Below are 14,193 nucleotides of genomic sequence, written 5' to 3'. Positions count from 1 at the left end.
CACCTGGTCCTACAAGGGACCAAACCCAAACCCTAGGAAATTAACTTCAATTGGACCTCAAATCTTCAAGTATACTTCAAGGAGTCTTTTGTAGAAAAAGAAGACCCCATTTTTAATTTTAAAAAAAATGGAACAGGGTAGGGGTAGAAGAAAATCAAATAGCTCTTCTACTTCGAGCTAAAATGTGTCTCTGTTTTGCTTCATTTATTATGTAGACGGAAGATCCTGTCAACCCAGAAATAATGCCAAGTGTTTACACTTTAATGGAACCCAGGGACCAATTAACAATACAGAAAACCACCAGGCAGAGTATTTCTTAATGTAACAGGAGGGAAATCTTACATTATTGCTTTCCCCCCTTTCTTAAAACAATGAGCAAGTGCTTTGTCAATGATTTCTCAGTAGTAATCTTTATTATCTTAAAGTTCTACCACTCCCCATTTATCAAAAAGCTTCCGGACATGACGCAGCCACAAAATCCTTTTCTTTCATTGCAGAGAATATGCCAAAATGACTTCAAGTTCTGATCTTCAGCTCAGGGATGTCAGAATCTCCCCTCTACTCCCAGTTCCTTTACTGCAGACTTCTGAATGGCTTGATGAACATTGTGCACCTCTTCCTGACTCAAAGTCCTCTCAAAGTGACGGTAGGTGATGCGATAGCAATGGCTGACCTTCTTTGTCCTAGAAAACATAAATCAAAGGAGGACTAATCAAAATAGGTGCAAATACACATATTTCACTCCAAAGGTAAAGGCTTCCTCATCAGGACACTGTTTCTTTTCCTAGTTATTTAAATTATCATTGGGCATGTCTACACAAGATGCTATGTCACTGTAGCAATGAGTTACATTGCCGTAGCTCATCGCTACAGCGATATAGCATCTAAAAATAACCGTGCACTGCCAGGACAGAGCAGTACCAAATGCACAGTCAGGGCCACGTGTAGCTGTGCCCATTGTAATGCTACAATACACAATGCAGAGATGGTGGGTAATTTAAATTTAATTTTTTTCTTTTTTCTCTCTCTCTCATCACAACATGCTTAACAAAAAAGAACAACTCCCCCCATCCCCCCCCAAAAATACACAAGAACAAAGGTAGTAAATAAAGCTTTATTTATTGTCACCAGGTTTTGAATTTTTAGAAGACATGACATGCCAGCACTCCTGCACCTTACAAGGTAGACATTGTGGGGTTTCTCGGCACTCTGACCAAAAATGTTGCTTATCCCTGTGCTAGGGTGACATGTCTCACAGGTCTCTCTCATGTTGGGCCAAACCAGTTGTATGATTTCCTTGCTGCCCTTACTACTCCAAGTGGTTTCATGTTTTTCTGAACACAAAGAGCAAAATGTGCTTTTTAATTCAGACTGTTATGCTCTTTTTAGTTTGAGGAAGTACAGAAATGGAGAAAAAAACATGAAGTCTCCACTAAGGAGAGCAGGAGGGACACAAAAAGATGTGCGGAAAAGTATTAACTTTCTGTGCCCACCAAGACAAATAAAACAGCAGCTGCTTCGCCCTGACCCTGGTACCTAGCAGGAAGACCCCTTTGCATCGGAAGACATGCCACTCAGCAAAAACAGAACGACGTCTGCTTTCATTTACAGAGCTCCACACAGCACACCAAGCCCCTACTAATCCATACCTTCCTGTGATGTCACTGTACACAACATGCCTCCTAGTGTATGATCTAGTAGTTAGGCAGTGCAACCCAGGGAAACCAATGAACTGGGTGGGATTACTTTACTGCAAAGAGAGCTAGAAATTAAACTTCCTGTATTATCACAGGCATCTTCTAACAGTGTAAATTAAGGCCAATGATACTAGAAAGAGGCAAGGGGAGTGACTTCAGAATTGCTGACAGGCGTCTTTGATGAGAGAGACAAGAGGGAGGAAGAGGTTATGGAAACACTTAAGAACAAAAGAGAAAATAAAGGAAGGAACTAAGAGTTAATGTGTTAGCAGAGAAAGAGAGGTTAATGTAGGAGAGGAGCAAGATTATATACTGAGCAAGAGAGTGTGACAGCTTCGTGAAAGGTGAAGACAGACATTTTGTAAACTTGCAGTGAATGATCTCTACCAGAAACATACAATAAGACACAGACTATTTTTACAACTACAACACTGGACTTAAATATCCTAGCTGCAGGTACAGTGTGCTTTTTATTTTTAATTTCAAACCAAACATAAATTATTGGTACTCCAAAAGGTGATATATGAAACTGGGTGAAAGGAAAATTCTGAGAAAGATCCTGAAGGCACATGTAGAATTAAAAAGAAAATTGGGAACAAAAGCAAAGGCTAGCAAAATTTTACCTTTAAATGGTTTTAAAGTAGTCTAGCCAGTCTCAGGTCATGTCTATACTGGAAAAATACATCACATTACCGTAACCCTATTCTGCCTGTGTCAGGTTTAGTTCAGCTAGCTGCAGTGAAGTAGTGTCTTGTCTCCACTAGGATTTTACAGCAAGACAATGATCTCAAGTTAGCTATCTTGGTGTTAAAACAACACTGGCTTTTGCAGTGAAGTCACAGTCTAAATTAAATATGACTTAGCGCCTAGCCCAAGGAAGAACAAGTTCCATTTTAAAATGTGTTAGCTAACTGTGGTTACCTTAAAATCCCTCGGCCACATTCTTGCAAGCACTGTAGGAATGTGCCTTTATCAGGGGTTTAATTAAGAAGGTAGCACTCCTGCAGTCCATTTTTGGAAAGATGTTGAATCCACGTGTAAGCAGTCCATCCTGGATTTGGTTTTTGGAGAAGCCAACTGATAGGACAGCAAAGCTGACCTTTGATAATGAGGATAATGGAATGTGATGAGACAAAGGTGGGTTTCAAAGGAAACAGTTACATGGGCTAAATGTGAACTGCCTTGAATATCACACAAAATGGTTTACAATTGGTAGAACATTTCAGCAACTATTCCTGCCTCGCCAGGGCATTTTTCAACTTCATTAATAACAATTTGTTGGTGAAATGTTTTGAGATCTTTGGCTGAACGACTCCTTAGAAACAACACAATCGTGAGTCTGCACTTGAAATTCTGTCTACCCTGGCAAAACATGTCCCATTAGAGAGCATTAGCACATCTTAAAATGATGTGAACATTTTAATCTTAGCTCTTTCTGTTAGTGTGGACAAGATCAAGGTTGGAAAATGTGGTAATTGGTTCTGGTTAATCACCCTGTTGAAGAAAACCCTTTTCCTTGGCCCATAAACTCAGGTTGTTCCTTCCTAAACTCAAGCCACTTGCCTAATTTTGTTGAGCAGTTCATTCAAGAGACAGAAATTAAATAGGTCAGTACATGACTTTGCTAGTTTTTTTGAGTGTTGTGGAAGATGTGCCATCTGAAGGGAATTAAATAAAAACAGCCTAGATGCCTCACAAAGCAGCTCAGAAAGTAGATGGAGCTGAAGCTAGAATCAGTGGGGGAAAGAGGGAATACAAGAGGGACTGAATTAAGAGGGGATCATATTTATTGTATGTATTATAGATTTTTAAATGTTTTAGTATCCAACACTGCAGTAACCATGAAACCACATAACTAGCATCAGGTTGACAATTTTGCTTGTGATCCCACCCTTTGTAAATGAAATGTCTCCAGTTAGAGGGAAGGAGAATGAGAATTAAGAAAAAAAATGTTGCATCAAGACCTGCAGAAGAAACACAGAGAGCCCAGCATAGCACTTAATCAAGTCAATCCTGCATATAATTCTGGAGCACTTCATTGCAGGGGCTGTAGATCTGTATTTCAAGCAGCTGAAAATACAAACCAAAAAACTGGGAAGGCAGTTTTGCTAGGTAAACAAATGTAGAGGATTAACATTGAGTGCCGTGGACATGATTTACCTAAACTGCACCTTTAGACAATTCCATGTGGCTTAGTCTCACAGGCTCTTTCTCTTTTCATTAGGCTTTAATTGATCTGAGTGTCACAGTCTACTCTGCAGCAGCCTGCAGCTTGCAGGTAATGAAACACAGTAAATACAGGGAAGCACTGCTCAAAGGAAAAATGTAGCAGGCATATAGTGATGTATTTTGATGCCACAAGAGAAAATAAAGATAGAGTCAATGAACAATACTCAGGTAAAGCAATACCTAATATTCTTTGGTGTGTTTTAGGGGAAAAAGCTTTGCCTTATGGATTTTCAGGAACTGGCATCTCCTTCAATTGTTGCAGCTTTGCTTATCCTCAGGCTAGGTTCACTTCATGAGGATACTCTGAAGGTCAATATGATCTATTTTGATACTGTGATATCAAAGCACTGCATGAAACAAAGGGACCTGAGTCTTCTTATCCTTACTTAAGAATAGAGTCAACAGAAAACCAGTTGAGATCAAGATCCAGCCAAAGGAGTAGATAAATCCACTGTATAAAAACATATTATGCAAGCAAAACCCAAATTATGGCATTGCCCCCATCAGACAGCATTTATTGGAGGATGGTCTGAGTAAAGGTTGATTATCAATCTATTTGACCCAGCAAGCTACCAACAACACAACATCTTCATATACCCAGCATCTGGTTAACCTGCCTCAACCATTAGACAAGAACACAGCATGGAGGATTAGGCACTCAAAGAACAAATGCCAGCAGTTATCAACCTGTACCACTGTAAAAAAAAGGAAAAACCTGGCAGCAGCATATTTATACACAAGTAATTGTGCTCTACTTTCTTTCTACAATGTATCCACTTCAAGTAAGGCAATTGGTATGGAGAACTCCATAGCTACCAACTGTGCATATCTGGGACAGAGATAATACAGAGTCAGACATTAAGATTTATTTTGGGGAAGAAGAAAGAAAAGTGGATAATCTCCTCCTGTGACAATGTAACAAAGGAATACTATCATTCACCAATGCTACTTGCCGCTTTTTCTACCCCTTCCTACACAAATAATTTAAAGTGAGAGTTCTATACATAGAATAACCTGCTTAGGTCTATATTCCTTTCATGCTTTTAGAAGTGAGCTGCTCTTAGGATTTTTTTTTCTGGGTCTCCTAATTCCAGCATTAACCACAGTAAACCATGCCCTCTGTAACGATTTTTCATTTCATTATTCCAGGTATATTTTCACTTTGTACACTATGAGTATTGCAAATAAGACATTGTGGAAGCTATGCTTTAAATACTTAAAAGTGTTGTAGACATTAGGTAGAGAAAAGAAAGTTCCATTTTGTAGATGAGAGTATTCTTCCAGGACTCAGATGTGGAGAAGATGGAACTGCTCTATCTCACGAAGAACATCAAAGCTACTGAGCATCTTGCAAACCTTCTAGTGCTGCATCACATAGGTCAAAACTACTCTCAAAGCTAGTTCATGTTTCAGAACTGAATAGGACTGAGAAATTAGAATGGAAGGCTGAAAGATATTTAGGTGCAATTATATTTAGTGCTACTACATATTGGCCAGCTTTTGGAAGGGTTTCATTCTTGAAATTCAGAAGGAACAGTTATTCTATGTTGCTCTAGCATTTCATATCCTACCTTTATATCTACTTCATACCTGGAGTTCAACCTCCACAGAGGAGGAGCAAAGAGATTGAGTTAAGGTCTGTAATGTTTTTAAGCTGAGCTCTTGCAGTTATCAGCTGTCTCTGATATCAAAGACATTTGGTATTTGTTCCCACTACACAACTTACAATATAATTGTGTTTGGGGAGACAAAGGAGAGGAGGAGATGCATGCACAGGAGATAGCATATGTGTGGACATATGTGTGTTTGCATGTGCACATGCCAGTTTAGTGCCTCTAAGGACTGGAACTTTCACCCATCCGGGAGTTCAGGTTGAAGGTGTTAGCCAAACCAAAGCTGCTTTTTCCATGCACCTTACTCCTGTTCCTTTAGATTCCAGCTCAAAAGAAAACACAGTCATGCTATCAAATACTACAGAGAAAAATGTAATTGCTCTTTCTTCTCCCTTCATGTTTTCAAAACCACATCCACCACTACTGTAGTAATCACTACTGCTATATGTCATACTGTAAATTTTAACTTGATAAACAGTGCTCTTTGCTAGGAACCGCATCATGGAAAATGGCAAAAGGCTTGTGTAATATACCATGCTGTCACTGGCAAATAATTCAATTACCATAGTAATATGCATGTAGGATATAACATTCAGTAATTCACTGAACAAAAGCCCTTATCCAAAGATGCACTCCCATCAGTTCTTTCAAATGCTAATATGCCATTTCTCTGAAAGCAGCACGTTGTGTCCTGTACTGTATTTTGAAAAATGGCCACATTTTTATTTAAAGTGAACTTGAGGCTGGGAAAAGGCATTGGATTAATAACCACAGAAAACAAAATTCTCTATGAAATTCGGATAGAATGGGACACGTGCTCCTATGGCGCCATTGTTACTGCATTGTCATTTAGTACTTCCCTTTGGAAGTATTAATGACGGTGCAGTAACAGCCCCTACTGTGCTGTGTCAACAGCAAACAGTTATTTGAGCTACTATGTTGCTGTAGCAATGCGCTATACCGAGGGAGCACATTGCTGTGACGACATAGCGGCATCACAGTTTTTGCCCACAGATGCTATGTCGCTGCAGCACATTGCTATGGTGACGTAGCATCACGTGTAGATGCTCCCAGTCTCCTTGACTCTGACCTTCCAACATCACTTAACCCTCATCTGGTAGAAGGACAGTTTAGTTTCCAAAGGCCCAGCACAGCACTGTTAACATAGTCAACAGAGTTGACTATCGTAATGATTTTTTTTTTAAGTTAGTGTGTGTAACGGAGCCAGGGGTTCCTGTTACTTCAAGAGAAAGACTGCAGCAGAAAGGGCTCCAGGCAACTGAACAGGGATTATCTGTGGAAGAGAAGGCAGAAAAGGGGGCAACAGCAGCCTAGGTGCAGTAAGCTGAGATGGCACATCTGTGGCCGATCAGGAGAACACCTGGAGGGAAGAAGAGCTCAGGAGCTACAAGCCTGTGTTCCTCAAGCAGCAGGGCAGAGAAGCCTGGAGCTCTGCATGGAGAAGAGCTCCTGCTAGCTCAGGCAGGCAAGGGCTATAAGCTGCAGGTTATATCAGGTACCCCAGGGGCTCATAGAGGGCCAATGAGCTGGGAGAAGGCTGCTGCCGTAGTATGATGACCCAGCGGAAGCTATGAATGTTTTATTTAAAAGAGCTGCCTTGCATTATTTGTTGCAGTTTTACCACAGGACCGGATGTGGCTATTAGGCATGGAAAGGAGGCCACAGGGATGCCTGAGGAGTATGCCAGGTTTTGAGCCCCACCAGGAGCAGGAGCACAAGAGAGGGGCAGCCAAAGCCAGTGGGCTAGGCTAGCAATGGAGATGACAGTCTCAAAAGCCAGCGTAACCTGTAGGCTAAGGCTGAGAAACTGAAGCCTGTACAGAAAGGCAAATGGTGACAGAGTGACACCTGCAAGGCATGGGCATGGCTATAGGGGCAGCCAGAAACCACAAATAGCTCATAAGGTGACCAGTGCCCTGAGACACTAATAGGGCCTGGAGGGCCATGCTGGAGTGTTCAAAGGGGCAAAGTGGAGCTGGACTAGGCTTACTCTGGGGCTCTAGGGCAGCTTCCCTTTCACACTGAGAATAAGTACATCAAGGTGTAGCAAGCAAGAAGGAAGGGAGGTTATCCCAAGGAACTGGAGTTTGGGCAGGAGTTGAGTTGTGGCATCATGACAGCCCTCGGAGGCCAGGATCTGCTACAGTGGGATACTTACCCACTAGAAACTAGACTGGGATCACTATTAAGTCATTTCACAGTCTTCAGGGATAAAAGGGCTTTCTCTGTTCACTGCTAACCTGGTTAAATTTGAATTGGTCAACCAGAGTTATCTCTCTCCATCTCCTTACCAATCCCTGAGCCGCCTAGTCCTTCTCTTATCTCAAGCCCCTTGTAGATTAAATTCTTAATCTGAGGCCAAACTTCAAATATTGAGGCATGCGTCACATTATTAAGAGAGAGGAAGAATGTATGTTACGTCCTGTTTAACTGCTATCTAGTTAAACTAAAAGGAGATAGCTTCAAAAATGCCCACATTCTGAAAAATTCCGGATTCTTAATCAATAGCAAGCAAAAATGTTATATCTCCAGAAAAATATGTCTGAACGACAATCTATTATGTAAGTACGCTCAACTACGATGAAGTTTTGACTCAGATTTCCCATTTCTGCATAGCCATGTCATTTAACTATTTAGGTACTGAGAGAGACATATTTGTCTTTTTGGCTGTATCAAAACAATGACTTTACCAGAACACAACTAGAACAAAAAACCCCCCCAAAAACCAACCCTATCAGCTGCTGGATCTGTTCTACTGAAAAAAAGGGAACAATCAAATATGTCATGTATCCATAAAGATCAGTGCTTTGGCTGCCAAAACTCTTTCTCCCCCATTCTCCCGAATCATTATGCCTCACTGAAGAACTCTAGCAGACAAAACAGGAAGGCAGGAAACTATATCAGCAGTGGTGGAATATCCATTCTAGGACAGATAAAAGCAAATACCAATACCAATCTGCACAACAAGTCAAAATAATCTTTTCTTGCCTGGTGCAATGTTAGTTTCCACTGGCCTTACTATCTGATTCTGGATCTAGTTCAAAATCCTAGTCCTAATCTAGAAATGCTCAGGACAGACTGGAGGCTGGATATCATAGAACCTGTCTCGATATCAGTACTTAATACAGCTGTGACCATCAGGCATTTGTTGTGCCTGATGGTTAAGCAGTATACATTTCTGATAGGGTAACTATCTCTAAGCTATTGAGGCTGAATCTTTCAGAAGCCAGAAGTGAAGTCTACAATGGACAATCCTTTAACATGGCATGTGATCACACATGAGATCAAGACTTTCCCAAACCTGCCATGTTCAGCACATGATGTGAAGTCCCTACTTTTCCTCCAGGACTTCCCACAGTGAGAAGGAAGAAGAATATACAGGCAGCGCAATAGTAAGAAATAACAGACAAATCCCTAAAATCACAAAATACAAAAACAAAATCTACCAATTTAGCACCAAACACCGTGGCAAATAAGGATACCTTTGATTAGGGTATGAAACACCTTTAATTTTGCACTCGAACCTAGATAACACAACGGTTTAGTTGTGAGAGAGGACAAGAGAGAGAAACACCCATCATTTAGTTACCGGCAGGGCCAAATCACAGTTCATACGTGCAGTGTCAACAAGTGGCCTTGTTCTTCCTAGGCCTGGTCAAAATATCCTATCTAAACTGTTTTTCCTACAGAAAACTGAGCTTTCAATACAACTCAAATCTTCATTTAAAAAGTGTCTGTATTGTGAAGGGGGGGTGGAAATAATTTTTTAATTATCCAGAAGTTGAACACTTTATAAAATAATTTAATATGAATATGCTGCTATAGGGCCTAATGCAAACTACTGTTCACTTACCTCACATTCCCATTCTCCTTTATGGTCTGTCTCCTTGACAAAAATTATGAGTGCATCTACTCAGTGAATTTACCAATCTCTGACAGTGGTGCCCTCAAGCATGCTAAGCAGCTCTGTGCAAGGTGGCCTCCTAACCTGGATGGACCACATTAACAAAGCACTTCAGGCAGGTTAATTGACCCTGTCACTCAGCAGTGCTAATTGCCTGCCTGAAGCTCTGCGTGGGCACAGCCATATTGCTTCTGGCTCAGGACTATGCTGTACATGGAACAGCATGGATGGCATGTTTGAGGGCACTGCTATCAGGTATGCTAAGTCTGCAACCCAGACATGGTCCCAGTCCAACCAGGAAGCTCATCTTATAGCAGAGAATGGAAGCATGATGTATCTGAACTCCAAGGCCGTGTCTAGACGAGCACAGTCATGTGGTATGTGGTGCCACATCCTGTACAGTCAGCTGTTCTCCGCACTGCAAGGGAGCACCATGGGGGCAGTTTTTGACCCCTGGATATCCAGGGGTCAAAAAAACCCATGCAAAAAAAAGCGGAGCAGCACATGCAGGGGCAGCATGTGCTGCTCAAAACAGGAGCCTGGCTGTAGCTGCACTCTGGCTGCAGGCCAGGCTCTGAGTGGCAGGATCGCCACTGCTGCAGCCCCAGCAGGTCCCCAGGTAAAGGGCCAGCCCAGTGCTGGTCCCAGCCTCCCCTACTCCACCCAGGGTAACCTGCCACACACCAGACGGCGTGTGGCACAGGCATTCCCTGGGGACAACTAATGGCAGCACAAGGTATGTCACTACTACTTGTCCCCAGTGAACCAAACGTCCACGCTCGTGTGGACATGGCCCAAATGGAAGCATCCTGAATCAAAATTGTGGGAGCTATGATGGGCATTAGGCTCAAAGGGCTTCTGTTAGAGCATTACCACAGCACCCACTAAGAGGAATCTAGTACTGAGGTAGGACAGGCATACAACCTATTTTCCAAGGATAGTGATGGCATCCGCATTAAATCCTGCAGAGTTCTTTCATTTGTATAAAGCACACCTCAGTTCAGAAGATATTCATGACTTGTGCAGGGGACTGGACACTGTGTGGTCCTCTCCCTGAAAACAGCAGCCTTGCAAGAGCTCAAGGCATTTGAATTGCTATGTCTCTGGACCTGAAAATGACATCTCATCTCAATAATTTGAACAAATCCTACATAAGAGATGGAGCTGGCCTCCTTCAAATGCTATATGAAGAATTTATAAAATGTGAAGTGTGATACTTATTCAGTCCTTCTGAATAAAAGATCAAAGAAAAAAGGTATAAATATTTAGCAGCACTTTTTTTTTTGCTAGCTACATGTTAATACTAAAGGCTACAAAAAGTATTACTAAAAATAATATTGCTGTCAAATTAAAATGCATCTGATAATGGACTAAAAAGGGAATTTATAAGAGAATTTAAAACAATTCGTGCTCCTGAGAAAGAAACTGGGATAGATCAGAGTGAAAGCAGGTACCTAAGCATTTTCTATTAAACAAAACTCCACCCATTTGGTTAACTCTAGGAGCCAAGTGACAAACTTGAAAAGAATTCAGCCCAAAATTGTCCCATGGCTGTAAATAATGGGGTGTGGGGGGATCGATCATTTCCAGCAATAGAAGAACAACAGATTTCTCATGAACAGAAACCGAAAGCCTGGCTTGACCAAAAATGGACAATAATTGTTACAGACACCACAGCTGCACAGATTCTATTTAGAGGTTTCACCCCTCATTGATCAATGGGTGCTGCACCCTGACATACCTTGGAGGATCTTGGCCTAAGGCTCAGTTTACGGGCCCAAGATCATACAGAAAATGTGTGGTAGAACAGAGAACCAGAACTCCGGTCTCCAAAGTGCCAGCTACTGCCCTAACCAGTAGATCATCCTTCCTCTCTGAAAGCTGAAGAGCGGCTTGTGGACAAGATGGGATGCTACAAGGGCACAGTTGTCTACCCAGGAGCAAAAGGTGCAAGGGCAGAGACAAATCCGGGATTGTTGGCAAGTGCCACACTCATCCCATACTTTTAATTTATCATAAAGAAAGATGGGAGAAGGAAGCAGGAGCCAGTATGTTAAAAGGATCACAGAAGCAGAAAAAAAGGAAGTGTTTCAAAACTGAGAAGACATTTAGGTTAAAAGAAATTCCTCTGACTTTTTAATATAAAAACAAAAGGGCAAAAACATTTGATCCTGGATAGCCAGAATATTTCCCTAGCTCTCCCCTCAGGGCATCTTACCTGTCTTTAGGAAAGAGGACAACACGTTCATAAATGAGGATTCTTTCCCTCATCGACTGAGCTTCTTTGGTTCTTGCAAATGGAAAATTTGCAGCAAGCGACAATAATGAAATGGTGTTTTCAACTGACTGTATTATTTGTTTATTTAATGATCACTTTCCTCCCCATTAAAGAAAGTATTATTTTTGTTCTCCCAGAAAAGGAATTTTTCTTAATGGATATTAGGTAACCACATCTGGTCTTGAACTAAAGCGATTTCTCTCTCTGCTAATACTTTCCTTCCCTGAGGACAATTTTTTGTTTCCACAGAGCCAGGCACAAGAAACCTGCCCTGATTGCTTCTCTGACAGCTGCTGCCTGGGGAGGATAACTCAGGGTAAGGAAGACCTAAGGCCAGTAGGTAGACTACTTACTGCTTGCACTCAGCAAAACAATATCTAGCTGCTAAACATTCCTCTTGCTGTGTCCTGTTTATCCACCATTATATAATGCCTTTACTCCCAAGGAACCCACTTCTTGCAGGCAAGGCTCATCTTTTTGTTTTTAACTGAACAATGAGAAAGATCCTCAGAGGGTGGAAACCATGAGAGCTCCACTGACTACTGTTATGACAATTCATATCAGTGAGGATATGACCCGAAGTCCAAGTGAGGTACTTTAAAATATAAAGCAGGCCCAAATTCCCCTCTTCTCAGGCATACACACAAGTGCCTCAGACAAGGACCTGATTTTGTTTTAGAGGGCAAAGTGAAGAGAAAAGCTTCGGAAAGGGGAAACGGCCCAGTGTCAGCTGCTACACAGAGAGGAAGTAGAAAATAAAATAATCAGCAGTTTGCTGGTGAAGCCGTTAGAGATGAAAGGTATGTGCATCTTGATGCCTGGCTCCACAGAGCTGTTAGGGGTTGGAAGGGACCTTACACATCATTGGGTCCAGCCCCCTGCACTTGGGAAGATCGCTTCAAAAACATAAGGAAAAACTTCTTTACAAGTCGAGTGCCGAGGGTTTGGAACAGGCTCCCACCAGAGGTGGTACAGTCACCCACCCTGGTGATCTTCAAAAAGCGTCTTGACGCCCATCTTGCTGGGGTCATCTGATCCCAGCAGTCTTTATGTTTGAAATATGCATGGGAAATTATGGAGCCTACCACAGTAGTCATTTGCTCATCAAAATTCCTGCTGTTTCACTAGTCTTAGTAATGTTAGAATAAAAAAACCCCATCAAAACGTTTTTCTAAGGATGGGCTTGTGTTTGCATATATAAGGTATAATATCAGGTATCATCTTCAACATGGAGAAAAAAGCCCCTCACATGATCTCACGAGGTCCTTTCCAGCCCTAAATTTCTGTGTGAATCTTGGACTGGACCATAAGGCTGTGGCAGAGAGCTGCTGAGACTCTGGCTCCAGCCCTGACCTGGGCTCAGGGTCAAGGCTGCAGCCACTGCTCTCCCTCTGGCACCTCCCCTCCAACCGCCTGCCCCCTTGTCACCTCAGCTTCCCTGCCTCTGTGCCACCTGGTCCCCCTCCTTCTGCTGCTCCAACCCCTGCCTGGCCTGCCAGCAGCAATGGTGGCAGTGATGGCAGCTCTGGCCACAGCCCTAGCTTCGACCCAGTTCTGGGGCTGAAGCCAGAGCCACCACTGCTGCAACCACTGTTGCACGGCCAGGCGGGAGCTGGAGCAACCATGTGCTCCTGGCCCCTAGGGCTGGAGCTGTGATTCAGGGTGGGAAGGGCAGGCAGTGGGGGGTGGGGGAGTGTGGGAGTGAAGGCACTTGGGGGGCAGGCAACAGGGACGGCAGGCATCAGAGTCCATAGGCATCCACCAGGGGAGCATGGCAAAGGAGGCAGGCATGGCGGGCCACTTGACTTCCCTGCTAATCTACCCCTCTGTTGCTGCTTGCCTCCCTGTTGCTGCTTTCCCCACTACAGTGGTAGGGGGACAAATTTAAGATGACCCTCCAGAAAGTACCTTCTACACATGGAAAATTATAACAAATATATACATTTTCAATGTATAGAATATAATTACTGGGGCGGCACTTTAAATTTAAAGCTTTCGTGGATTTGGGCAAATACAGTATTTTTTATGATGATTTGTGTCTGTAGCTCTCAAAGCACTCCACACAGAAGGTATTATTATCCCATTTTACACAGATGGAAACAGGCACGGGGAAATGTAGTGACTGGCTTCAGAACACAGAAACTCAGTGCCAAACCAGGAGCAGAACCCACCTTTCCCAAGTCTAACTTCAATGCCCCATCCAGCAAACCACACTGTTCCAGTATTTATGTAATGATGTAATGAAGTAATGTTGTTCTGGTCTTCCCCCATTTCACTCTGTTGTGCTGTACAACCATTTATTTCATTTTTTCTCTTCTTATACTGTAAGTCTGAGGAAAGGAACCATCTCTGCCACCAGAGGTGGTTCAAGCGCCTACATTGAACACCTTCAAGAGCAAATTGGATGCTTATCTTGCTGGGATCCTATGACCCCAGCTGACTTCCTGCCCT

The 14,193-nt window shown here is 42.6% G+C and overlaps 1 protein-coding gene across 3 annotated transcripts in view; it reads right to left on the bottom strand.

Annotated features, from left to right (window-relative positions):
- Positions 1–391: 391 nt before the first annotated feature.
- The window catches only part of FARS2 (phenylalanyl-tRNA synthetase 2, mitochondrial), a 418,607-nt gene continuing 404,805 nt past the window's right edge, over positions 392–14,193 (bottom strand). For all 3 annotated transcript variants that reach the window (XM_019542821.1, XM_019542835.1, XM_019542815.1), the window contains one exon: positions 392–683. In XM_019542821.1, the coding sequence (XP_019398366.1) occupies positions 545–683 (139 nt within the window). In that variant the 3' untranslated portion in view covers positions 392–544. The remainder of the gene's footprint in view (positions 684–14,193) is intronic.

Source organism: Crocodylus porosus, unplaced genomic scaffold (assembly GCF_001723895.1).
Source record: "Crocodylus porosus isolate Cpor-Errol unplaced genomic scaffold, CroPor_comp1, whole genome shotgun sequence".
NCBI classification, from domain to species: Eukaryota; Metazoa; Chordata; order Crocodylia; family Crocodylidae; genus Crocodylus; species Crocodylus porosus.
This window is presented reverse-complemented; position numbering and strand designations above follow the sequence as displayed.